This window comes from Rhamphochromis sp. 'chilingali' (genome assembly GCF_963969265.1).
Source record: "Rhamphochromis sp. 'chilingali' genome assembly, chromosome: 7".
Taxonomy (NCBI): domain Eukaryota; kingdom Metazoa; phylum Chordata; class Actinopteri; order Cichliformes; family Cichlidae; genus Rhamphochromis; species Rhamphochromis sp. 'chilingali'.
This window is the reverse complement of record NC_137934.1, coordinates 29,556,023-29,583,362: the sequence shown is the minus strand read 5'-3', so window position 1 is coordinate 29,583,362 and position 27,340 is coordinate 29,556,023. Positions and strand designations below refer to the sequence as shown.

The following is a 27,340-nucleotide window of genomic DNA, read 5'->3' as shown; positions in this document are numbered from 1 at the left end:
GTAAACTTGTACACAAAGGAAAATGTGCGTGGGGAAACTTGTCATGTGTATGGTCTTACATTTTGTGTGCTATGCGTGTAATGCATACATTGTGTTCTGGCCACAAGAAGCTTCCACTCCCAAGTGGTAAATCCAGGCTCGGCTCTTCTTTAGGCAGTCTTCTTCAGAGAGATTGGCTGTGGCTCAGGATATAGAGCAGGTTGTGCAAAAAGTTGCTGGTTATATGGTAAATGGTAAATGGCCTGTATTTATATAGCGCTTTTACTAGTCCCTAAGGACCCCAAAGTGCTTTACATATCCAGTCATTCACCCATTCACACACACATTCACACACTGGTGATGGCAGCTACGTGCAAATCGGTCGTCTGACCTGGGTATAGGGGCGAAAGACTATTCTTTTGGAGGCACTATATCCTTGGTGCCTCCAAGCTGCCTGATGACGTGTGGACAAGGAACCGAATCTTGAGTTGCTCAAGATGCACACTGGATTGTGGGTCTGTTCATGAATATTAGACACAGAGCTTGAATAATAGTACCCTATGAATGTATGTTGGATTGGGTGAGTGAGGCTTGTAGTAAAAAGCCCTTTAAATATTCAGAAAAAGAAAAATGCTGTGTTATATAAGTGTAAAACTAAAGTTAGTTCAAAGTTAGTGCAAGACAGAAGTGCAAATGCATTAATAAATAATATGTACCATTTAAATCTAAGAAAAACAGCTTCATTGGTAGGAATCATTTCCTAAAGCATTCTTTATGGCAGCGAGGTTGAATCGATCTCAGAGAAACGGGGCTCTGCTGCCTCAACAGTGTGGAGTGGAGCAGGTGTGATGGGTTGTCCTTGATGGAGAGCCGTTTGTTCAGTGACCTCCTGTCCCTCACTGAGTCAAACGCCTCCACATTCTGACCAATGATATCGCAGTTTTTTTCCTCAGAAAGTCAACTCCCATCTCTTTAGTCTTGCTAACATTCAGAAGGTGGTGACAGCCATCCTGAGCAGCTTCTCACTCAGAAGAAGTAGCTGAATGGAATTAAAGCACCGGAGAAATTTAAAAAAAACATGATTCTAACAATGCCACCTGTACCATCCAGGTGAGAGTGAGTACACTGCAACAGCTGGATAACAGCATTCTCACCACTTCAAGAAGAAGGTTAAGCAAACTGAAGAAGGTCAAAACTTTATGCCATGTTGTCGATTAGGCTCAACTGTGTGGCAACACTGGACCATGTGCCTATTGATCCAAAAGAAGAGAGGGTGTACAGCCTGTTTATTTAACAACTGATAACTTTATTAAGCAAGTGTGTGTGTGTGTGTGTGTGTGTGTGTGTGTGTGTGTGTGTGTGTGTGTGTGTGTGTGTGTGTGTGTGTGTGTGTGTGTGTGTGTGTGTGTGCACATGTGGGTAGCAGGATATAAAATGTGACCTCTCCATCTCTACACAGCTCTTTTGGAAGCTCGAGTGTGACAGTGTGTAAGAGAGTCGTCCCAGGCCTTTACCATGAAGACCTGCGTGCTGTTATCACTGCTGCTGGCGTTGGGTTGTGTGACCATCAATGGTGCACCAGTGGAGCATGGTGGCATGGAGCCAGGCTCATGTGAAGACGCATCAACAAAAGCAGCTGCTGAACTGGCTCTTACCAAAATCAACCAGAACAGGAAGGAGGGCTACGTCTTCAGCCTGCACCACCTGTCCAACGCCCACATAAAGAGCCATGTAAGCCATGCTGCTGAGCTTGCAGTATTATTACTGTGTGATAGACCAGTGCTGTTTAGGGTGGAATTACTTTCTAACAAAGTGCCAGATTTGGTGAAACAGAAATTAATCACATTCATTTTTTATGACAGTAAGTCCGGCTGTTTACTGAATGCATGATGCTTGGAAACCGTCATAAATAGTGTTTGTGTTTTGCAGACACTACCTGGCTTAAAATGGTCAAAATAAAAACAAGAAAAACAAATTTAGGTGACTTGTGTGAAAGTTTAGGAGGTACCATGAATCACTGGAAGTGACCAAGTGAAAGCTGTTAAATTCAATTACATTTTTATTGACTGTAAACATTGCTTGATAAAGTGTGTGCGTGTGTGTGTGTGCATGCATTACAGGGAGAGAATGGTGTGGTCTTCTACCTCACTCTGGATGTTGTGGAGACCGACTGCAGTGTTCTCAGCTGGAAGGACTGGAAGAGCTGTGACATTCGTCCAAGGGAAAATATCAAGGTTAGAGCACACGCACACGCACACACACACAAACAAAAAAAAAAAACACAAACAAAAACATTCCTGACTTGCATTGCAATTGCACACACCTGCTGCTATATATATATTTTTAGTATTTCTTTTAGCACTATTTATATTATTATATTACTATTTATTACTTTATTGTTAGGGCTGTTTTTGTTGTGCATCTGCACCTTATTGTTGTCAATGTCTACGCATGGGACAGTGTGAAACGTAATTTCAATTCCTTTGTATGGCAAGTACATTTGAAGAAATTGACAAATAAAAGTATTCTATTCTATTCTATTCTATTCTAAGTGCGCACACACAGAGAACGCAGCAAGGCTTTCTTAAAATCCTCAAATCTTTCTGTTTCAGCATAGTGATCATCTTGGGTTTTTGTTCCCTAAGCATTAGTTCAGAAGTTGGAAGGGGAATAAAGTCATTTGGTGTGTTGATATATTGTATTTGTGTTTGCAGGTATATGGACAGTGCAAAGCTGCTATCTTCATCAATAAGGTGCATAGAGTGGAGCGCCTCTACAAATACAGCTGTGTTATCAGACCAGGTATGAAAAATATTACATATATATGAAAAAAGGAGTTGCGATTTTTAACGATCATATCTATGATGACAACCAGTTCTACATATACAGCAGCATACTTTATGGAGGAAAAATAAAAACAGGCTGCACCTTATGAGACAATTTGGTGGCAGGTAGCTCCATGCCCTCCTGGGTTTTAATTGCACCTTAGAACACACATGCATCAACACTACAATGAGCGGGTGGAGGGAGGTTTGGAGTCTTCTCTCACCCCCATTCTCTGCGGCCTGCTGGAGCAGGGGGGCTAGGAGGAGTTGGCCGTCCGACTGCGGTCTGGAGTGTGGGGCCTCCCTGCTGCTGCGGAGTCGGGGCGGTCTGCCTCCCCCCACCGCAGGGAAAAGGGTAACACCACCTGGGTCTGGGTGCAGTTCCCCCCTCTAGGGGCAAGGGTACCTAGACCCGGTTCGTAGAGTACGCTTGGGGAGTGTGATCATGTGTACAGCGTCTCTTTATGTCTGTCTCCACGTTGGTTGAGTGTGGAGTAAGTGCATATGAGAGCATGAGGGTGGGAATGGATGTTTGTGTCTGTGTGTGCCTGTATGTCTGTGTCTATATGTCAGGTTGGGTATCAGACGCCACCTCTCTGGGGACATCCCGGGCCCTCCAAGGTTTGGAGGCCTATCTCCACCCACCACCACTTCCCCTGCCAGTGGCGGACTCCCTCAGACATCGGTGCGTTGGTGGTTCTTTGTGTCTGGGGGTGGGCGTCCGGGTACACACCGGCTCACTCCTTGGCGGCCGCTTATCGGGGCCTGGAGCCTGGGGCTCGCTCGGGCCACTTCGGAGGTGGGGTGCCCCCGGCCTCTCGGCCTGGGGCTCGGTCACTCAGGCACAGCTGGCTGCCGGCGGAGCTCACGGGCGCGTCACTGCAACTCCCCCTGGCTTCTGCTCCGCGGCTGCTGAGTGAGCCCTCATCTGGGACTCTCCTCAGCTCTTACTGAGACAGTGGCGCGGCTGCCCCTCTGTTGGTCTTCCTTGGTCTCTTGTGTTCTGGGGGCCTCTGGATGTCTGAAGTTTTGATCTCCTCCATACCTGCTTCATACCCTGGAGGACGGGGCTGTGGCTCCCCTCACTCCCTAGCAGATCGTTACATGGAGAAACCTTTGGAATGCAAGCATGCTGATCCACACAGGTATGCACACAGGTGTACACACGGGTATTCACAGACGCGGACTACAGCTTTCTTGGCTGCTGCCTCAAAGCACATTGTGCGCTGTCTATCTTGCGTGCTGCACAATATCGTTTATTATTTAGTATCTACTGATATCTACTGCTAGCTAGTTTATTGTGATGGTGCCGGTTTTTTTTATTATGTTGCTCTTTGTTGTTTGCTCTCTCTTCTGTTTTTTTTCTCCATACAGGTGACCCAGGTGTTTTGTTTTTTTTGTTGTTGTTTTTTTTTTTCTTTCTTCCCCCCTTCTCACCGGGTCACCTGAACAACTGAAAATAAAATAAATACATAATTATAATAAAGGTCAATCAAATGGACCAATATGGCAAGGCCATGATGATCCACTTGGTAAAATAAATCCGCTTGGCATCTTTCTTGGCCTTAAGACAACAATTCTGATGGCTAAAGATCCAAACGGGACACAAAAAAAAAAAAAAAAAAAAAAAAAAAATGAGACAATTTGGTGAAATTACAGGTTTCGTGCAGCACCAACATGTAAAACCACTTTTTTGTTCTGCTCAATTCCTGCAGGTAGGGTGCATGAGAGCTGTCCCGGCTGTCCATATTTACCTCGCAATAATGAGGAAGCTGAAGTTCAGAAGACTGTGACCAAGTCTCTGGAGAAATTCCACAACCAGAGCAGGCTGGCCAATCGGTTCACTCTGCTCAAAATCTCCCGTGCTACTGCACAGGTCAGATTACCACATATCCAAAAGAAACATCAAGATATGTGACATAGAAACATGCTATCTAACCAAATACTTACTGGCTTACTTAGGCCAGGAAGTAAAACATCCTATAAGGTAGAGGTGGGAATCACCATACATCCCACGATACGATATTATCACAATACTTAACACACGATACGATATTATTGCAATTTTTAAAAATATTTTGCGATATTCAGATTCTGTACATAAAGGTAAACTTTATCAATATTCATTATATCTAATATCAAAGTCTCGCACTCAGTCTTTCTCTCATTTCAGTCAGTTTTATTGTTGACAAACTGAACGGTTTGTATTACAGTCTAGTCCAACTTAACTGAATGCAACCATCTGGTACAATTATAGCTATTCTGAACTATGCAATTTGTAAAAACTATGCAGCCCCTTCAGCAACTGAAGAACTTGAAAGTAAATTAAAACAAAATATAATTTTACATTAAATAAAAAAGTTTTAAACTTAATTAAAATAAAACATGTCTTAAATTAAAATAAGTAAACTGTCATGTTTATTGCTGCCAAAAAAAAAGTTAAACACATTTGGACAGTGAAGGAATGTCAGGATTCTTGCTCAGAAAAAGGAGCTGATCAACATGCTCTGAAGTCAGAGCACAAAAACTTTTTTTGTAACAAAATATCGATTTCTGCTGTCCCTGTATCGATACATTATTAGCAAACAAAATATCACGATACTACACAGTATCGATTTTTTCCCCCACCCCTACTATAAGGACACCCAGAACCTTACATGCAATGTCTGCAGTTAAACACTATAGCTGATTGCCCCCCCCCCCCCCCCCCCCCCCCCCCCATCCTAGATGTGTAGGGGAGGAACAGAAAAATCTCTAAACATACAGTTTAAGACGAGGTTTAATTTAAGTACAACAATGACAACTATTATCAAAATCAACCTAACACTGGGTGACACTGAAAAACTAGCGCATACAGTCATTACTACTTCTGGGCTAAACTGTTATAGTTCAGTATTGTCACTTTGTGCAAAAGGTTCACTGAAAAGCCCTCGATCAATCTGAAATGAATGAGAATATTAACAGGGATAAGAAAGATCTTTTATTCATCATGGACTCTCATTTAGATTGACATATTGTTATGCTTTTTGTGTTTGTGTTTCCAGGTTGTCGCAGGTTCAATTTACCGTGTGGAATACACCATCCAGGAGACCACCTGCCCCCACAGCACAGAAGCAGTGACGGCTGAGAACTGCCCCCCTATGGACTGCGAGTTTGCTGTGAGTCAGGAGAAAGAATTATTAGTCTCACTCATGTAAAGTTGTAGTCAGACGGGTTGATGAGATCAGTGCAGTATGGCTTTTCTGATCAGGGGGTCATTTTAGTTTTAATGCTGCAATCAAAGACCTCTGCTTTCCACTCAAAGCTCTGATCCAGTGTGTTCTAAGTTCTACTGACTAGTTTGTGACAGCAGAGGATTACTTTTTCATTCAGTATGTGTAATTGTTCCACCGTAGTAAAACCACAGGCATCCTCAATCCTCTGCTTTCTTAAGTTTTTTCTTCTTTTTCTCTTCTCAGCACAAGGGCTTCTGTAAGGCATCCCTCTTCCAGCCTCTTTTTGATGAGGAGCAAATTAATGTCGACTGTGAGCTCTATGTGCCTGAGGTAAGACTCATTAACATGTCATATCTGTATTGTTCAAATATCCTTCAGTCGCATAGGGAACAGTGTAAGTAATAAATGGTGATGGGGGACCTAAGAAGGCGCTTAGTTTCCTTATGCCTTGGGCTGGCTCTGTTTTGTAAACTCTTTATTATAGTACACTCTGTATAAAATCTCCAGGCTGCTAAGAGACAGATGATGCTCCCCCTGCTGGGTGGAGAGACTGACCACAGCCACAACGACACACACTCACACAGCCACGACCACACCAAGAGCCACTCGCATCATGGCCACAACAGGAACCAAACTGATGACCACAATCACCACCAAACACATGACCATGCCACAGGCAGTTCCCACAGGCACTGGGACCACTCCCACGACCACGGTCTGAACCACGATCATGTGCACACTCATCATGCCAAGGCACACAACAAGCACGCTGTAGGTGTGCACATCCATGAGCATGACCACGAGCTGGCTCTGGACCACGACCACAAGCACGGTCACCTACATGAACACGAGCACCACCACCATCCCCACGAGCACGAACATGAGAACACACCCCACGATGATGCAAAGGGAACAGTGATAGTCCTGCCTGCCTTGGGCCAGCCTGTGACCTTGCCTTCCTTCCCTGATGTCCCCGCCGGTGGGCCTGGAGTTGGAGTCACTCTCCCACTTAAGCCTGACCCTCAGGTTCCCGGACAGATGGAGCCCGCCATCGAGCCCTTCCCAACCTCAGTCTCTGCCCTGTGCCCCACCAAAAAGGGAGGGGATCAAGGTGTGGGGATTCTCTTTGCTAATGACCCCATGTTCAAGCCGGCTGCATAATGTGGTGTATGAAAATGTAATAAACACAGTGTGCAAAACTCATTTAATTACTGAAATATATATATAAATAAATAAATAAATAAATAAATAAATAAATAAATGTGTGTGTGTGTGTGTGTGTGTGTGTGTGTGTGTGTGTGTGTGTGTGTGTGTGTGTGTGTGTGTGTGTGAATGGACTGGTTCTTACACCGTATAGCGCTTCCTTATGCTACCTGAGGACTCAAAGTGCTTTATAGAACTTCATTCTTATTCGACCTCATTCACTCATTCATAGAGGCACTGTTTTCTATGCTTTTACTACATAAGTGCTTTCTAACATCGACACACATTTATATTTCAAAGGAAACATCAGAGAGCAATCTGGGACAATGGGCCCATATGGGTCACAAATGGCATGTTTGCTGGGAAGGTACACTTTAGTTGAGACAAGTGGCTTTATTGTCATTCCAACCGTGTGCAGTGGTACAGTACACAGTGAAGGTGTGTGTGTATATGGGATTCTGCAGCTAGGTGCTTGGTACTTTAAAATTAGTTCGTTGCTAAGTTACATGTAATGTATTAATGCTGACATCCCTTGGTTTAGGTAATGTTTTTCTCCTTGAATCATGTATCGGTTAGTGTTAAGTGGCTTAAAAACTGAAAACATTCTGCTGAAAAGGTTAAAGTACAAAGGAAAACTGAAAAACAGAAAATTGTCCAGTAAGCCTGAGGAACTATTGCTGTAGATCAGTGGTTCTCAAACTTTTCACAGTGAGTACCACCTCATAAAATATATGGCTGTTGAAGTACCACCCTTATGATTAACATTAAAGTACCAATAGTATAGGCCTATTTAACACCATATACAGTTTACATGAGACAATTTTATTTCTTATATGAAAATTATTTATTTTAACTGTCATAAAGAGGACGTGACAAGTGATAATAATAACAACTGTACTGCATTAAAACATTCACAGCAGGTGGGATATCTTTAAGTGATGACGTATGAACCCTACTACCGGCTCCAAACTACTCTGGGTTTATTAAGGCTGTTGTGTTTTTAACATATTTTAATGCTTTGTATTTTGTTCTATTTAATCTGAACAAGCGTTTATTTACAGTGGCAGCAAAATGACAATAAATCCCCGTGCACTTCCATGACTCCCGTGTCGTGTCTTCTTCTCCAAAGTCCATGCTCAGTGCTCTCCACTCCCGTGTGTCCCCACACCCCGTGCTTGCTGCCCTGCGGTGTTCCACGCTCCTCCTGAGGGGAAATAACAGAGGCAGCCATCAAGACACTTAATTCCAGTAGGCATACACTCACAGACGCTAGATGACTGACGTGGAGTCTCACACAACAATCCAGCGTCAAAGAGCGCTCAGCCAAACTGTTAAATAGCTCCCAGACAAGGCTTGATCAGGTGTGTGTGATTCTCCTCCGCAGGTGTGGCCTGGCTGACACACCCACCAGGCCTGAAGAACGGGTGCTCTGCCACATACACACACACACACACCTATACACAAACATAGAACAGCAGCACCAAAAATACACATGTCCGTATTTTGATTCAAAAACATTTTTCATATTACTGTAGTTTAGTAGGATTATGACTTTTACTGAAGTAAAGCAGTACGAGTTCAAACTATTTTCAGACACTCACACGGTGCTGATGTTCATGTAATGCATCTGTTCTAGCACAGCAGGCTGCACAAGAGCATGCAGAGTGTTTGCTAATGTGACAAAAACGATTAGGAAAAAAGTGAGTCAACCTCTAATTCACATTTCAGGAAACACTCCAACAGAAATATTTACAGAAGATAAAAGTATATCCAAAACTCTTTGATCGATTCCTGCAGCATAACTCAAACTTTTTCTAAACTCAACTAATAGATAGTTTTCTTCATTTTGAAAAAAGAAATCAAATGAACAAAAAGCACAGCTAAAGAGCACACACTCCACTGTTGCTAGCCCATTAAGTTTTATATGATACCACTGACATGAGCTTTTTAGATTTGCCAGTTACAGTTACTATGAGGAAGTATGAACTGGCACACATAAAATAAAAAGAAGAATCAGCAGCAGAGAAGTGGCTTACACTGATGGAGTGCTTTGCAAATGGCCCTCACTTTCTTTTAAGCTTCGATGAGATGAGCTGAGAAGAGTTCTGCTAATCGAAAGCTCACAGGCATTCCTGTTCATCAAGACTGCGTGACTTCATTTCTTAAAGAATTTTTTTTAAAGTAATATTCAAGAACTGAAATGAGGTGTGCAGTGAGCTTTTTCATTGATTTGCCCTGTTCCCCAGTGCACTGTGACCGCTCAGTTTGTCTGAGCCAGTCATTGGCCTGCAGAGCAGCCGATAGCAGCTGTTTGTTCATCCTTTCAGGAAGAGGAGAAAGTCCAGCATCAGTCTCACATGTGTCTCTCACAACTCTTTGTGTAAAAACTGGGATTACTTATTAGGTCCTGCAAAAGAAGATTTCCAGGTCAATGCATGTTTCAGTTTCATTATTAAATGATCTGCCAGCATAAGATTTAGTAATTCAAGTAGGTGGGATTTTTTGTTTTATTAGGACCAGTCTGTATGTGTGTTAGATGAGGATGAGTGTGTACCTGCTGGTCGTATGTTTGGCTTTGCTGCCCCAGGGAGGGGAGGCCTCGGACCCTCCAGGCTGCATGAGCCCTGATGCAGTGCGAGTGGCAGAAGAGGCGTTGGAACAGATCAACCAGGACAGGAAAATTGGATACATCTGGAGCCTCAACAGGCTCTATGATCTGTCTCACACTCCAGAACAGGTCAGGGTGAATTATGCATATGCATGCACAAAGACATGATCATGCAACAAAGGCATGCTGCAACATATTGACCAGCAGCCATATTGTTTTTATGTTAGAAAAGTCACAAAAGGAAGAAAGAAAATAGAGTTGCTTATTTATGAATGTGTCCAGGGGAAAGATGGATCTCTGTACAAACTAACCATCGATGTCATGGAGACCAAATGCCACATCACCAGTGGAAAACCGTGGAAACAATGTGAAGTCAGAAATATTGGGAATGTTCCAGTAAGTACGAAGCAATGCACATGTCACAGAACACATTATAATCTGAGACGATGTTTGAAAGTGAATATGTCAAAGATAAAAGCCTGAAATGTTTACTGGTCTATATTACCATGCCTGATATTTGAATGTATGCAAACTTTGGGCCGCACATTTTTCATGCAAGTTGTGGAGGCAGAGGAAAAAATATCTTTAAAAATATGATTTGTGATTGGATTGACCCAGGTCTTCAAAATGAAAAATATGCACACATAACTACATTATAACTAGCATCTTGAAACTCCAGCATTTTTGACACTATTTGGACAGGACAATCAGGACAAAAATGATATTTTTGTGATATAAATTGTTATAATCCGGCATCAAAATTAAAGGAAATTTTCATTTTCTTTATTTTTGTAACCAAGAAGGTAATGTTAAAAAGTATTCTACATGCTTTATTTTATAGTGTTAGAGTCACCTCAGCACAACTATTGGCGCTGTACAAATAAACTGATCTGAAAAACTTGAATTCAAAATGAGAGTTTGAATGGTGGATTTTTTACCGGCCAATACTTTGACATTTTTTGACATATCTGTCCCAAGTTATAGATCCTGATTCATTTCACAATACCAGACTGACAAAAAATATTTAGGTCTTTTTTAAGTAAAGCTGTATAAAATTATCAGAAAGTTTGACTTAAAATACCAGAAGTTGCAGCGACAACCTTTTCAGAGTTTTAATACAGTGAGTCTTCTGTTGTCTTTGTTTTACAAAGCACTGCATTGTAATGCATACATTCATATGTTCTGCATGTATGAGCTTAGTAAAGTGTAAATAGATAGTTTTTTTTATGAATGTATGAAATTTCTTAGCTGCTGTGGTTCACCTCTTACACGTACATGTGTCTTTAGCTACTGTATAAATGTGTTTGTGTATTTCAGGTGTATGGAGAGTGTCAAGTATCTGCCTATGTTCACACTCAAGTCAAACTACAAAGCTACTCCTGTACAATTCGTGAAGGTAGATCAAAGCATCACTGAGACTCTTCTGTATTTTTGTCAACTTCACTGTATAAAACAGAAAATTATTTACAGCGTCTTAGCCACAGAAAGCAATCAGACTCTGTTTTGTTCACACAACAGTTCCAACACTGTTACATTTCTATCACCTACATCTGTCTTTTTATCTAAAGCCCTCCCTCATGTAGGAACAACTCTGCATTTTTTTTTTTTTCAACAAATTAGCAAGACGGTGAGAAGATTCTCTGATCAAAAAACCTCAAAGAGGAAGAGTTTTCAGAATATGAGTTTGTTGTCTTTGGTGAACAGGACAGTGCAGACGTTAGAGAGTGAAGTGGGGGCAGACTGAAGAATAATGACACACAGGAAATGGTGTGGGGGCAGAGAGTCAGACCCAGACCCGTGCAGTGAGGACTCTAGCCTTCAGTACTAACCAGGTGCTACAGCAGCACCTGAGCCAGCTCGATATAAACCTGTCAGGAACTAGCAAAGCTAAAAATACTGATGCACAAACATGATAAAAGGGGTGATAGTTACACTCGCAGTAGCACAGGAACAGAGCAGGAGAGGGAGAGAAAGAGAGCCAGGGTTGTTGCAAGAGACAACATCGTCACATTAGAAAGGTATAGTAATGAAACTGAGTGACACCAAGAAAAGAAGCAAAATCTGGAACCATTTCAATTTTATTGACAATACAAAGGCAGAGTGTAGAGTCTGCAAGAGAAGGATATCATATAGAGCCGGCTCCACAAACAACCTGCGCAGGCGGCTGAGAACTGTCCACCCATCAGTGCAATGGAAGGAACTGGGTGTGAGTGGAGCCCTCCAGTGGTTCACCACAAGACAGAACTCAATTGATAAAGACCTGGCAAAAATGACTGCACTTGATTTTCAACCATTTCCAGTTGTGGATGTTAAAGGATTCAGAAAGAATATTCATGCACTGAATCCTGTGTATGCAATTCCAACCAGGAAAACCCTCTCCCAAAAAATCATCCCAGGCCTATATGACAGAGAATGTGCATTTTCTTTTGTTTTGCATATTCATTTATATGTTATTGTGTTGTTGTTTGCATTTTATGACAACAATTTTATATTGTTGTTGATAATAAATTAATTAAAGCAACAAAACAACCTGAAAAGCCGGGTGGGAGCCGAAAGGGCCGGCTCTCTACAAAGAGCCGGAATTCCCATCACTAGTAAACCAGAACGGGCAGATGCATTTCTGAGGGCTGAACTATAGACTCACAAGAATCTCATCAATTTCAAGTTCCAAGAAATAAACATCAGTAGTGATAATAAACTTTGCTTAAAAAAAAATAAAAAAAATAAAAAACTCGACCCATATCTTGATAATGACAGATTTTTCTTTTTCTATTAAATTTTAGTAAATCTCACTTTTATTAAGAAATTGGCTCTAACAGAGGTAAATAACCCATATGAAACATGGATGTGGTCTGTCTTGGTTGACATAGGGATAAAGTAAACATCTATTAAGGGTTCAATTTCTATGGTTGCTATAATTACAAATTAAAAAAACAAAAACAAAGCAAGGGTCCAACAAACCTACAAGCATAGCTGCTCTAATAACATGATCCTCTAATAATTAGAGGGTTGGTGGTTTGAGCCCTGGCTGGTTCAGTACTGTGTGCCAATCCGAAGTTGCTCCCTGTGAAGGAATGTGTATTAATGTTAGATCAATTGGGCATAAAAGTGCTTTGGCAAATATGGCTTGTATTTAAAAAGTGCTTTGTGTGCTCAGAGTAGGAAATTGTTGTTTGAGAACAATGCCATCCACCACACAAGGGTTAACAGTGTGTACTCACTAGTGAAGTAATTCCGTTTCTCTATCTTGTCTTGCTGTGGCATTCTGGATAAATCATGTATTTTCATAGAGATTTTAGAAGAACCTAAATACAATAGTCAAGCCTAGAAGTGACAAATGAGTTGATTGATTGAGACAGGATGACCCTCAGGCTTCAGAATTTTGTTTTGACCTTTGAACCTCTTGATCCTTGTGTTCAGTTCCAGCTACTGCAGTGGTGGACACGTGCCCAGACTGTCCCACGGCCGAAAATCTGAATGAGCCCATTGTCAAAGAGACGGCCAATCTCTGCCTGCAGAGGTTCAATGAGGAGAGCCGCCTGGCCAACTACTTTACTCTGGAGAACATAACGAAAGCCAGTTCACAGGTTAAGACAGAAAAAGAAATGAAAAAGAAAAAGAAACCAAACGCAGGCAGAGAGTCAGTAAAGAAACAGGTTGAATACAAATTAAGCTTATGTGTGATTTCTTCTAAGCAAGTACTTTTAGTTTTCTATTCTTTTCAAAAGACTAGACCTAATGTAAAGCTCTTAGCAATTTTATCTGACTAGTTTTGGTCATAGTTCGCTTATTTTGACCTACCTCTGTCCTAAACTAGGCTTTCATAAATATATTTTTCAGTGGGTTGTTGGTCCGTCCTACTTTGTGGAATTCACTATAGTGGAGACAGTTTGTTCAAGGGAAACAGATGTCAGTGAACTGAGCCGCTGCACACCTATGGACTGTCAGTTTGCTGTAAGTAATGAGAAAATAATGCTCTGTTTACTCACCATATGTTCATAAAACTGGACTGCTACCAGGCTGAAGCTGAAAAACTGCCAATAATCTGCTGTTGAATGTGAAACTCCTCTGACAGTGATGAAAGAATACGCATAGATATCTTAAAGACCAGTAATGCACCTTACACTCAATTTATAATTATAATATTTGTCTTAAGACTCGGTGGTTAATTTATCATGTTTAAACCTATGTTCATGTGCCTGGTCTCACCTTTGGTGTGCTCTGTGTACTGCATCCAATCTCCACTGGCTCCAAACAAAAATCCCCCAAGCTGTAAATGCAGGCTCAGCTCTCCTTGTTTTCTCTCTTCTCAGCACAGAGGCTTCTGTTCGGGCTCACATGTGGCTCGTGAGGATCAGTTTGAAATCAGAAACCCTGGTGGCAAAAGGGATGGCTTGATTCAAGATAAGAAACCTGTAGAGGTGAAATGTGAGATCTATGAACCTCAGGTACTTGTTTGAACAACACAAGACTTAAATTATAAAAAAAAGTTCACAAATCACAAATTTGTGAACTTTAAAAAAAATAAAATAAAAAATAAAAAAAAGTTCACAAATCTTCACAGTCTATCACTGCACTTCTGATATTTTGATTGTTAAAGGGTTTTTAAAACACAGTTCGAAAATGTTGACAAATGCTTCATTGCTGAGCACCACCGCTCTCTTGACTATCTTCCGTTTTCAGGCTTCCTCTGTGGAGGCGCAGGCTCACGCAAAAGCAGGCAGTGTGCACACTGAACACCAGCAGCATAACCACACTCACCTGCATCCCCATGAGCACCTCCACTCAGACTCACCCAGCCCAGACATTACACTCTCCGTGTCTCAGAACCTTGGGACTGTGGTGAATCAGCCTGCCTCTCCCAGAGCTTCACCAGCAGGCAGCTCCTGCCCCGGACCCCGCAGACACAATCTGGGTTTACGGAATCTCAGGCTCTGATTGGTTGAACCTTCAGTACTCAGTCCAGAGATTGCTTTTAACCATATTGCAATTAGTTCAAGACAAGAAATGGTAACTAAAACCTTGCAATTAATACAGAAAAAAAATCTGTCTTTACTGTTCATTGATCATTTAAATAAAGTATTTATCACAGCTGGAAGTTGTATAATTTATTTCTATCAGTTTAGCAAATCGGTACTTTACCTAATCAAATAATGACCCCACTGTAGCAACTTCTTGGACACATTTTATTTTTAAAAAGTAACTCTTCTCATTTTAAGCTACATATTACTTTTGGGGGGGTTGTTTTATTTATTTATTTTACTTTATTATTTTGCAGGGGGGTATGTATGACCTCATTATTTGTTGATTTGGCCAGTTTAGCCTATTTGTAGGCTAAACAGCATAAGTTAACAAACTTATCAAGAGGCTATCACGTTTTTGATTGGCTCTCATCATATCTAAATGATAGATGTTTTTTGTTTCCATTACCAGTTTTAGATCTGCAGACTTAAGCTTTTGAATACATGTTGGAGAGCCCAAAGCACACAAAATAGCTAGCTCTGAAATGAATTAGAAATACACCAACCCTCAGCACTTCCCAGACAGATCGGCAGTATTTAAGGCCATTCCATTGGGGGGAGAGGAGGGAGGGTGTGCATGACGTCTGCAGGATCAGATATTCCAGATAAAACCTACACTCTCAAGGACAACTTGCCGTGGTCGTATAGTGGTTAGTACTCTGCGTTGTGGCCGCAGCAACCCCGGTTCGAATCCGGGCCACGGCATAACTACTTTCTCCAGACATTAAGCTCCCAAGTTGGAAATGCAGAATCAGATCTGCTTGTTTTCTCTCTTCTCACAGAGGCTTCACACGTGGATCATGAGAATAAGTTTGAAATCAGAAACCCTGGCGGCAAAAGGGGCATTTCGTTTCAAGATAAGAAACCTGTAGAGGTGAAATGTGATATCTATTGGTGCTGAACAGAGACAAGACAGAAAGATTTGCTGTTGGTCCAAAAACACAGAGACAAAACTTTTGTTTCCATATTTATCATCCCTTTCTCTGAAACACAGTAAGCAAGTCAGGAATGTTGGTATCTCGCGGTAACTCGCGATATCCTGCCTGCTCTAATGTAAAATTCTTGTGTTCTAAATCCCATAGTACTACATAAAAATTGGGAATTCTCATGGTTTTGAAAATTAATTATATTCATTATGCATATTTCAAAATTGTATACTTTATATTAGCCTACTAGATCATTATTACGATCCATTAATGAGTAATATACATTGAAACATTTAGCAGCAGAGTTGTATTTAAAACCAATAATCTGCATCTACAAAAGCATTAGCTACTTAAGCTTTTGAACACATGTTGGAGAGCCCATAGCACAAATAATATCTAGCTCTGAAATGCATTAGAAATACACCAACCCTCAGCACTTCCCAGACCGATCGGCGGTATCTCAGGCCATTCCGTTGGGGGGGCTGGTGACGTCTATGGGATCAAATATTCCAGGTTAAATTGGCGTACTGAGGACAGCTCGCCGTGATCGTATAGTGGTTAGTACTCTGCGTTGTGGCCGCAGCAACCCCGGTTCGAATCCGGGTCACGGCACTTTTTGCCAAAGTGCTTTTGTAAGAGTATGAAATCCATTACTGGTCGTATAGATATTACCAATAATTATATCTCTATACGTAGGTTTTTGTAACTTTTTTCTCTCTTTTTTGTATAGCGAGTATATACCAGTAGGGATGACACGAACACAGTGAATAGATAGAGTGGCTGCAATAAGTGTGTACATATTTCCGCCTACTCCATTTCGTACTCGGTGATTGAGTTCTTACTTCACGTGAGATTTTGTTTGAGCACATACGTGTGTATGTCTATGAATATATATGTGTGTGTGTGTACACGTAGTATGTGCGCATATGTGTATGTCTATATATGGCTTTGTTTTACGAAAAAGTAAAACGTAATGTAATCATCGTCATCATCAGCTGTTTATCTATGAATATAACACTTTCTTCGGTGTGTGTGTGTGTGTATATGTACCATTACACACACATACACAATCAGTTTACAAATGTATTGTAACTAATACAACCTTTAAAAAAGTTTTCTTCTCTGCTGTCATATCAGACAGCAAATTCTTTCTTTTTAGACAGTTTTAGGCTCTTGGCTGACTCGTGATGCCCACAACAGGAGAGCACTGCAGTCATCTGTGGTGAAAGTTTCGTGTGCCGTTAAGGCGGAAGCACACAGTGTGCACTGTGACAGAATGTAGGCCGGTTCAGGAGAAGAATAAACCTGGCAGACTGCCATCTCATGTAGAAATACAAATTGATATACTCATTTATAAAAGAGGCTTCTGGCTGCCAAGAACAACATGTGGTTATTTTTATCTGTCAAATGCTTTGCTACCACATCTGTGTTGACAGTTGTGTTAAAACAGACATCAACAGCCTACATAAATTGTGTTTTCTAACACATTAAAAAGATGTATGAGATGCAAAAATCACACTGGAAATAACAAGCCATACTATTCAAAACTACTGGTTTCTTCTTAATAGAAGACAAGAAAACTGAGCTAATTCTCCTCTTATTTCTGTTAACCAATCCAGTGTTACACACTTTACGATGTGTCCACATGGTGTCAGCCTTATCTCTCTTTTCACTTCAACGAGTTCACACTGGACAGTTTGTCCAGTAATCCTAAAAGATAACTTCAGAGTTTTCTCTTTTTTCCCTTTATGCTACTGGATTAACTGCTGCACTTTTGTGCTTCCAAACTGGCTGCAGGGGCTGAAATCTAACTAAACTGCCATAAAATTGCATTTGAATATTTATAGTGCTCAGAAAACTACCTGACTTTTTCTCCTAGTAGCACCATGGGAAACTTGAAGTCTCACCCATGTTTTTACAATATATCACGGATTAGCATTAAGTATTGTAAATGTTTATTCATGCCATCTCCAGGATGAATTACAGGACTTTTCACAATTGCTCAGTTATACCTAAGATTCAAGATTCAAGAAGTTTATTGTCACACTGCAAAACACAAGTGGTTACGCAGAGCAATGAAATTCTTACTTTGCAGGTTCCCTTCACACCACTAAATAACAATTAACTAAAATAAAGAATAAACCTAACCCTGAGCATGGAAAATAGCATAGAAAATAATAAATGAAGTAAAAACAAGTGCTTTGTAGCTTATGTAGCTTATGTGTGGGTGTAGTCAGAATTTAAAGTGAAAGTAGTTGCAACGCTTTCACAGTGGTTATATATAGAAAGTATGCAATATTAAAATTTTTATATTGTAAAATGTATACTGTATACCTAAAGTATATTCTCAAGAGGTCAAAATATCTGCATCTTCATTTGCAAGTATGATGCTGACATTTTAATGTTAGTAAATGCTAGCATCAAGCTGAGCATTTACTTCAAAGCAAATGTGCCAAAGTAGCTACAGTCTCACCAAAAACCAAACTAACTGTTGGTCATAGACTGTATATAAAAATGGCTACCCGTTGCTTTCTGGCCATAGCAATTTGAAACCTCAACAGTAGAATTTTGGACGCCATCTGGGTTTTTCTTTTTTGGAAATAAGCAGTTGTATCCAGTCTGTGTCTGTAGCCTTTACGCCCCCTTCTTGGTGTGATTGGACCTTTTTGCAGTATTCTTGATTGTATTTCTCTTTTAATGGATTTCTGTCATAAAAAAAAAATATGGCTTGCTGTTTTTTACAGCATGGTCAAAAAGAAAATCTCTGCATCAGTTTAGGTGAATAAAATTCCAATAATTATTTAGCATTTATTTATTACTTAATACTAGTAAGCAAATATATGTAATGTATCTTGCTACCCAAGCTTGCTAGTGTTACCTTGTAACTTAACTAACTTAACCTAAATCTCCTTCTGGCTTAAAACAAATAAATATAGCCAAAGAAAACTCAAACAAATGGTAGAATGGTACATTGAAGCTTCTAAATGTGTATTTTAAAACTATCAGGTGAATCATCATCTATATCCATCGTTTATATACAGTCTACATCACTGAAACACTTTTGGAGCCAGCCTCGAGTGGCTACTTCAGAAATCACTCTGTATTTGGCTGTTCCCCATTTGGCCTCATTCTTCAGCCTTGGATGTTGGTGCTTGCTATAGACACATCAGTTTGGGTTGATCCTAAAAGTGATGAATGATACAGCTTTTAAATTCCTCTGTAAACCACAATATATGAGCTACATGACAGTGTTGCAGATATTTGGCATGAGTGTCAAAAACACCATTAAAACAAACGCTGCAATAAAATCAACGGTGGTTGTTATGAGAATCAAAATTACAAACTGGAGTGACTGTAAGACTAATTTATCTCTTCAAACATATCTTTCAGTTGATCCTCTTTTTTTACCATCTATGTGACTTCACTCACTTTTACAAACAAGCACAGCAAAGACTTACATTTAATTGCACGTCCAAGCCTGCTACATAATTAACACTGGGTTGTATAAGCCTTTTATGTGCTTGGATGCTGTAACAGAGGCAGATTATATCTGTACTAATCTACCCCCAAGTGTGAAGTGAAGACAGCTTTTAATACTGCATGTTGCTACACAGCTTCAGGCACAATTGTAAATGTCATTAGCTGTCCCGCTGCTTCCCTTCTTGTCTGTCTTCTTTGTTGTGTGGCCCACATTCTTTAAAGATCTCCATTATTAATTTAGCTTAAAAGGCCCTCAAGATGTGTAAGGCTGTGCATGCATGCATGTGTGTGTGTTGTGTGGGGACTGTCTTTTAAACCTACCGTGTCTGTGTTTTTCTTGTTGCTTGTGGCTAAGACAAAAGATATCCCAGGTTCAAAGCTCCTGCTGACCTTAACAATGCATGATGTTGGTACCAAAAGAACAACAGGGCTCTGATTCACACTAAAAACTAAACTGATGAGTTAAGATAAAGCTACTGAAGTGAGCATCTTTTAGAATACCAGCTTAGTGTGGATGAATGTTGTGGTAAATAGTCTCAGACAAGGTCCTTCCTCATGGGAAAGCAAAATAGATATGATGAAGTGGTATGAGTGGAATTCCTAAATATGTTCATGCCTCAGCCACCTGAAACTAATGGAAAATACCACCTCACCTTTCTTGTATTTATTTATTTCCCCCCTTTATGATTTAAAGGTGGTCTGTGAAAATGGGGCAGTCTCAAAAACACAGTTTATCCTCCAATCCAATGTAACCAGCATTTACCTAGACTAATTAATCCCTGATACTTGACTTGGTAAATTCACGTTTACTTCAAGAAGCCACCTTCTATCATTTGTGCCCATTCACTGTAACCACCACCATAGCGCCAAGGGCTACAATTGCAGAAAAGTATCTTTAACTATTAATGCAGTCCTTGATTTCTTTGTGTTGTTGCTCTCAAATCTTGGGTGGTTAAAGGGTAACATACATTTTATGATCATCGTAGAATCCCACTTCCAAAGACATTAGGACAGGAGTTGGGCATGCAACACATCTCACAATTTTTTGAAAAGGAACAACAAAAAAACTGGAAAAGTAAGTGTTAATAAAAAGAAACCACTGGAGTAACATTTTGCAACAAATTACATTAATTGACAACAGATCAGTAACATGATGGGGTATTGAAAAGGCACCTTAAAAGTATACATACAATACATACAGACAATATCTGTATGTATAGTGTGACACAGACCCGGGCCAGTTTGCAGCTCATGCCACAGGGTCTTGGCCATCATGTCCTGATTGCCTGATTACTTTACTGTAAGCAAGTGCAGTGCAGGAATGGGTTAAGAGAAACACATCAACTTCAACTGTTGATGCGCACGCCATCTTCTTTTACCACAGGGACAGGCCATATTTGCAAAAATTATTTGAAAATATTAAATTGTAAAGCACTTTGTGAATTTTGTTCTTTAAAAGCACTTTATAAGTAAACCTTACTTAGTAGAAGATCCACTTAAAATGACACAGTGTGTATTTAGAGGCTATCACAGCAATGTTTAGAGTGTTAGAAGGGCAGGAGCTATATTATAATGCCCAAATAAATACCTGTGCCAGAATAAAATGAATTGGCCAAAAAGATATGAATGTGTTTTTTAGCAAAAAACTTGCATTTTTAGTGTTTATCCTAGATTCAAGATGTAGTATCAGGAAATAATCTGTTTCAGGTCTTAAATAATTTTCCTTCAGATTTAAAGGACTTTTTATTTTCTCCTTTCTTATATATCAGTATATATCTGATGTGTATGTGGTTACTGTTAACTTCAATTTCCCCATGACTGGTGGAATTTGTTTGACTGCTCTAGTTCACTCCAAAGACATCCACGTTAGGCAGTAGATGTGAGATAGGTGACATATTTAAAGCTTGAAGTGGCTGTAGTAACCCTGAAAAAACATCCATACAAATGCTAGTCTATTTCCAAATGTAGAATACATATTTCTTCAAAAAAAAAACTTGTATATTTTTTCACCTTTAGGTTAACAACATAACTGTCACTGAAGGTTAAAGATTTCCCTACAAGGGCACAAATATGTGACTGTGACAACCTTGCATGTTGCCTTTTGTCCTCTATGTGGACCCATGCTGTTTGTGTGAACAGTATTCAAGACCTAGTTCATGCAGGGAGCGTGTGCTTATGATGCCGCATCCCTAATCAACAGATCAATATGAAGCTGGTGACCTGGCAAGGATTAAATTGTTCTCTATCCTTTTTTAACCCTTGTATGGTGTTCGGGTCTGTGAGACCCGTGTTCAGTTTTTTTCAAAAGAAAAATTAAACAATTAATTATTTTTTCACGTGTAAATGTGTTGTGTCTTTCCACTCACTCCACTTGATTATAACTGATTTATTTATAACATTTTATATAAAAGAAAAACGAGAAGCACATTAATTCAAAAATGTGATCTAACAAAGGTAAAGGGAAAAAATTAACCATGTTTGCTGTTCATATGTCTTGTAATTGGGATGAAGTAAACATCTGTTGAGTAATTTAACATAAAATTGTTTGATAGTGTTAATTTGGAAAGCCAAAACTCTAGCGGGTCCACCAGACCCATGAACACTGGCTGAGTAACAAAAATACGAACACCACACAAGGGTTAAAGAGCCTTAAGAACACATGGGGTCCCTAAGTGGGTAACTGGTTGTACTGAGCATAAATTCCTCATGCACAGACAGCAGCTGTTCATGTCTGCCAAATAGCTGCCGCGAGGGCAAGGTGGCCATGACCACAAGGGCTGAAGGATTGGTGTAATACAGCCGTCTTTTATGGAGATACCTGTCAAAATACTCCAGGCAGAATAAAAAGAAGCTCACTGATAGTTATATCAGTGAGCTGTTATAAGGGCTTCATGTGTGTTTGTTCATTTAAAGCTGAGAGGCCAGCTAATGTTCTCTGTAATTACGTGATTTGGTTTGAAGGTAATCCACCTCCACAGCATTTAGGAAGTGCTCAGTTGCTAAACGGACCTGGGTGGGTCCGGGATGGGCGTGAGGTTCTGGGGGCGCTCCGTCTCTGGGCTGGGGCCCGGGCCGGGCCTCGGGGGCTTGGGTCCTGGTTGGTGTGTTGCCGGGGTTGTGGGCGGGTGGGTGCATGGGGGCCCGGCCCTGGAGCAGGGTGCCGCCGGTGCGTCGAGCCGCCTGGGGGGCTCTTCAACTGGTGGGGGGGATGGTCACATCTTGCAGGAGCTTTCTTCTCTTCAGGAACTCTCTCTGCAGGAGGGGGAGATACAGGAGAGGTGGAGGAAGATCTCAGCCTGGGCGTTTACCGTCTTATGTAGTCTGGAAGATGTGTGGATGGTGGGGTGGGTGCAGTTTTCTCTGTGGTGGGGTTGGGTGGACTGTCCAGGGCTCTGTGGAGCCGGGGGGCGCTACTGCACTGGGCCCCGGTCTGATGGGCCTGGGCCCCCCTTCCCTGGCGGGTCGCGGAGGGTGGGAGTGCCTACTGGGGTCAGCGGGGGAGCTGGCCCCAGGGAGGGGTTACCTGCCCCTCCCTTCCTTCCCTCCCCATCTCCAGCTGCCTCCCTCTTCCCGCTCCTCCACAACCACCCACACATGCAGGGCCTTGGAGTGGGGGTATGTCACCAGGGTGCAGAGGAGGCTACCCCCCCCCCCCCCCTCCCCTCTGTCCCCTTCTGGCTGCCTCTGCCTCAATTTTATCCCACAACTTAGACATTCACATTATTCACACTCTCATTACGCATACATATAGGATCTTGGGGGTGGGCACAATCACGGAGTCCAAATCACCATCAGGGTGTATACCTCACCCCTGACGTCGTTGCCCACCTCTCAATTTTAAATACACTTAGTCATTGAGGGCTAGCAGGAGGGACTATGCGCTTACCTGCTGCTCCTTGGCAGGTAGCTCCATGCCCTCCTGGGTTTTAATTGCACCTTAGAACACATATGCATCAACACTACAATGAGCGGGTGGAGGGAGGTTTGGAGTCTTCTCCCACCCCCATTCTCTGCGGCCTGCTGGAGCGGGAGGGCTAGTAGGAGGAGTTGGCCGTCCGACTGCGGTCTGGGGTGTGGGGCCTCCCTGCTGCTGCGGAGTCGGGGTGGTCTGCCTCTCCCCACCGCAGGGAAAAGGGTAACACCACCTGGGTCTGGGTGCAATTCCCCCCTCCAGGGGCAAGGGTACCTAGACCCGGTTTGTAGAGTACGCTTGGGGAGTGTGATTGTGTGTACAGCGTCTCTTTATGTCTGTCTCCACGTTGGTTGAGTGTGGAGTGAGTGCATATGAGAGCATGAGGGTGGGAATGGATGTTTGTGTCTGTGTGTGCCTGTATGTCTGTGTCTATATGTCAGGTTGGGTATCAGACGCCACCTCTCTGGGGACACCTCAGGCCCTCCAAGGTTTGGAGGCCTATCTCCACCCACCACCACTTCCCCTGCCGGTGGCGGACTCCCTCAGGTGTCGGTGTGTTGGTGGTTCTTTGTGTCTGGGGGTGGGCGTCCGGGTACACACCGGCTCACTCCTTGGCGGCCGCTTGTCGGGGCCTGGGGCCTGGGGCTCGCTCGGGCCCCTTTGGAGGTGGGGTGCCCCCGGCCTCTCGGCCTGGGGCTCGGTCACTCAGGCACAGCTGGGGGCCGGCGGAGCTCACGGGCGCGTCACTGCAACTCCCCCTGGCTTCTGCTCCGCGGCTGCTGGGCGAGCCCTCATCTGGGACTCTCCTCAGCTCTTACTGGAACAGTGGCGCGGCTGCCCCTCTGTTGGTCTTCCATGGTCTCTTGTGTTCTGGGGGCCTCTGGATGTCTGGAGTTTTGATCTCCTCCATACCCGCTTCACACCCTGGAGGACGGGGCTGTGGCCCCCCCACACTCCCTAGCAGATCATTACATGGAGAAACCTTTGGAATGCAAGCATGCTGATCCACACAGGTATGCACACATGGGTATTCACAGACGCGGACTAAAGCTTTCTTGGCTGCTGCCTCAAAGCACACTGTGCGCTGTCTATCTTGCGTGCTGCACAATATCGTTTATTATTTAGTAAATATTGATATCTATGACTAGCTAGTTTATTGTGATGGTGCTTTGTTTTCTCTATTATTATGTTGCTCTTTGTTGTTTGCTGTCTCCTCTGTTTGTTTGTTTTTTTTTTTTTTTTTTTTTCTCCATACAGGTGACCCAGGAGTTCTTTTTTTTTTTTTCTCTCTCTCTCTTCCCCCCCCTTCTCACCGTCTCTTCTCCCCTTTGGTTTTCTTTCTTTCTCTCCCCCTCTTTCTCTCATTCATTCCCCCTGTCCTATTTATTAAAAAAAAAAAAAAAAAAAAAATGACAAAGGATGAACTGAAGCTCTGCCATCACGTAATGTCGCATACTGCTGTTTCTGATGTCATTTAAAAAAAAAAAAAAAAAAAAAAAAAAAAAAGAAAGCAGGTGGGAATTTGGGAGATGGCAGTTTGGAGTAAATCATACCACACTGCTACAAGCCCTATTAGCAGCAGCAGCAGCACTTTGGAAATTTCCACAGAGGTGGCGTGAATGTGAATTTGTGCTGCTCCACTTCCCCACCCCTACCCGCCTGGGACCACCTTGTGGGAAGTGATGCATCTTTAACTCCTAGGGTGACGCAGATGGTGTGTGCATCAACATGACAACTGCATTAAGTATGAACACTACCCTGTCTACTGACCACATAGGTCTGTTTTCCTGGAGATACTGTTATTCCAGCTGCTTGAACACAATGTGTGGATGGCTGTCCATGAGTGTCTGAGTGCGCAAGATCTCCCTTTAATTATCAGCAACAGCAGCCTATTATTATTGTACTGATAAAATTGCTAACTAGACTACGGCTTCCTTTTTCTGGATTGTGCAGGGGTTTAAAGTCAGACTTTTTTTAAAGGTCTCTTTTCTGTTGATGTATGTTTTTATAGGGGTGTGACAAATCTGAAATAAAGCGCTGCAAAAACTTTTTAAAAAAGTATATTTGTCTTATTTCTAGTCAAAATTATCTCATTACACTTACGTCCCTATATATTACTGAAATGTTGCTCTGCAGCTGATTTTGTCTTATTTTAAGTGTTTTAAGTTGAATAGAAATAAGACAAATATACTTGGTAAGATTTTGAGTTTTTGGAGTGAGACAAAACAATGCAATGCAAACATCTAGAATAGTGTATCATAATTCCTTTTCCCAATACTGAAGCCTGTAATATTTAAAGGTTTCAGAATGATGTGTTGAGAAAAAGACATCAGAATAATAGATAAAATAAAATGTAAAAAGTTCAATTAAATTTATTCAGAAAGACTCTGAATAGAAGATGTAAACAATTATAACAAACTACTAAGTGAGGTTTTTCTATTTTTCTTAAATAAAAACTTAGACGCCTACTGTAATTTTTAAATAACATGTTATAAGTTCCTGATGTTAATATGAGTATAACATTAAAAAAATCATGTTTTATTGTGACGGTTCCTTTTTTAAAAAAAAAATATTCATAAAAATATTTATAAAAGTACGGTGTGCTTTTAAAAAAAATCACAATATATTTAACTTGCACGTTTATGTAGTAGCTTCCCACTAGGTGTTAGCAGATGTGGCCACTAGTTGGTAGCCTTGTCCTTTTTATTTAATTCAAAATCCCAGTTGTGTTCTTGCTACACCTGTAAGGCTGTGTTTCTTATTTTAATGGCAAAAAGATCAAAAGCAAGGCGTGCTATCTCTTCTTCACAATATCTCTCCAAAAATGTTAAATAACATCACAAGAGATGAAATTCAACATTTTTTAATTAATTTACTTTTTTGCTAATTGAAGGACATCGTTTTGCATCAGTCTCCAGGCAGTGCGTTTACATACAGGTTATTTTACTGCTGACCAAAGCCAGCGTTTACAGTAAACACCTGTAAATATACACGCCACTTGCATAGGTGTCATTCAGGTTATTTCCATTATAGTGTGTGTGTGTGTGTAAACAGGGAGGGGGGCAGGTTGTGGGGTGGAGGGGGCAGGTACGAGAGTTTCAGCCACTCCTCCTCATGGCCACAGCGCGTCTCTGCTCCAATGGAAACAGGCGGGATCCCCGGACTCCTCCAATCACACCTTTCCTCCATGAGGGCGGCGGGGTGGGGGGAGTCCTGAACCGGAGGCAGGACCCGACGAACTTCCACACTCGCCACAGGAAAAGTCGGGAAAACACATCTGTCCCCGCATGACGCTGTTTGTGTCGGCCTGCGTGTGTCGTTAAAGCCGTAGCGGTGACCGTTAGCGGGCCGGCAGTTTCCCGGAGCGCCGGTGAAGTTGTGGCCGCTGTTGACGGCGGTGTGGTAGCGTCGGGACGCTTTGCTGCTATGGAGAACATTCACTGATCGGATTTGGAATTGCTTTTCTTGGATTTATCCCCGGTAAACCGAGCTGTTCCCGCATATATCCTATTGGCACCGTGGAGTAGGAATATTTGGATGAAACAAAATGCCTGGGAAAACCAAGTACAACCTCGTAGATGATGGGCACGATCTGAGGATCCCATTGCACAACGAGGAAGCATTCCAGCATGGGATCAACTTCGAGGCAAAGGTGAGTTTCCAAGTAACTTTGAAGTGGTTAGCGCAGCACTTCATTTATATTTTATTATGTCACCGAGTCTTCTTCGTTAACTAACCTGTGCCTGAATAGCGCCTTGTTTAACTCGTATATACCGTAAACAAAACAGGTAACTGGCATAAGACTCTTGGGTCTCCCGAGAATTTGTTTTGTGCTCACGCAGTAAACTTAAGTTGTCAGCTTGTCAAGAGGTAAAAGTTGCCCAAAGCTGGGCTGATTATTACCTTACTGTAGGAACTTGTGTTTGAAATTAAAGGAAAGTCAGCTTCCTTTTTCACTAATGTGCTGTACCTGTCATATTTTAGTACATTGGCAGTCTGGATGTGGCGCGGCCGAGCAGCCGAGTGGAGATTGTGGCAGCGATGAGAAGAATACGGGTGAGTGGAAGGGAGCCTGACAGGACGCCGTTTAAAATCTTGCATTTTTTCATATTTTTCCTTTTCCACATCATTTGATAGGACACGACTCCACGTTGTCCACGGTTTTTTCTT

At 41.8% G+C, this 27,340-nt stretch overlaps 3 protein-coding genes and 1 long non-coding RNA gene across 5 annotated transcripts in view; 3 read left to right on the top strand and 1 right to left on the bottom strand.

Annotated features, from left to right (window-relative positions):
* LOC308399222 (fetuin-B-like) overlaps nt 1-7,202 on the top strand; it is a 40,319-nt gene extending 33,117 nt beyond the window's left edge. The window contains exons 3-9 of the mRNA XM_080886337.1: nt 1,439-1,710; nt 2,100-2,213; nt 2,694-2,781; nt 4,520-4,680; nt 5,849-5,962; nt 6,263-6,349; nt 6,527-7,202. Coding sequence (XP_080742463.1) covers nt 1,495-1,710; nt 2,100-2,213; nt 2,694-2,781; nt 4,520-4,680; nt 5,849-5,962; nt 6,263-6,349; nt 6,527-7,180 — 1,434 coding nt within the window. The 5' untranslated portion in view covers nt 1,439-1,494 and the 3' untranslated portion in view covers nt 7,181-7,202. The remainder of the gene's footprint in view (nt 1-1,438; nt 1,711-2,099; nt 2,214-2,693; nt 2,782-4,519; nt 4,681-5,848; nt 5,963-6,262; nt 6,350-6,526) is intronic.
* Nucleotides 7,203-9,745: 2,543 nt separating this feature from the next.
* On the top strand, nt 9,746-14,987 carry LOC308399274 (fetuin-B-like). 2 transcript variants are annotated; one of them, XM_080886432.1, is made up of 7 exons: nt 9,746-9,959; nt 10,113-10,226; nt 11,148-11,226; nt 13,251-13,417; nt 13,671-13,784; nt 14,144-14,278; nt 14,514-14,987. In XM_080886432.1, exons 1-7 carry the CDS (start codon nt 9,759-9,761, stop codon nt 14,766-14,768), a joined length of 1,065 nt encoding a protein of 354 aa, XP_080742558.1. In that variant the 5' UTR covers nt 9,746-9,758; the 3' UTR covers nt 14,769-14,987. The 2 variants fall into 2 exon arrangements, with proteins under 2 accessions (XP_080742558.1, XP_080742557.1); XM_080886431.1 differs by having other exon boundaries at nt 13,251-13,486.
* On the bottom strand, nt 10,316-16,330 carry LOC308399276. The gene is made up of 4 exons (XR_013972102.1): nt 16,206-16,330; nt 14,040-14,204; nt 13,820-13,898; nt 10,316-13,387 (listed from the first exon to the last, which is right to left on the bottom strand). It is a non-coding gene; the product is annotated as an uncharacterized lncRNA (long non-coding RNA).
* A 10,047-nt stretch (nt 16,331-26,377) lies between these two features.
* Nucleotides 26,378-27,340, top strand: part of LOC308399221 (carboxyl-terminal PDZ ligand of neuronal nitric oxide synthase protein-like) — a 247,076-nt gene continuing 246,113 nt past the window's right edge. The window contains 2 exon segments of the mRNA XM_080886336.1: nt 26,378-26,822; nt 27,155-27,226. Of these exon segments, the coding sequence (XP_080742462.1) occupies nt 26,718-26,822; nt 27,155-27,226 (177 nt within the window). The 5' untranslated portion in view covers nt 26,378-26,717.

Coding starts and splice junctions, on each gene's coding strand:
- LOC308399274 (XM_080886431.1), top strand. CDS start 9,759: ATGAGGATGAGTGTGTACCTGCTGGTCGTATGTTTGGCTTTGCTGCCC. Junction 9,960..10,112: donor TGTCTCACACTCCAGAACAG/GTCAGGGTGAAT, acceptor GAATGTGTCCAG/GGGAAAGATGGATCTCTGTA. Junction 14,279..14,513: donor GTGAGATCTATGAACCTCAG/GTACTTGTTTGA, acceptor TTCCGTTTTCAG/GCTTCCTCTGTGGAGGCGCA.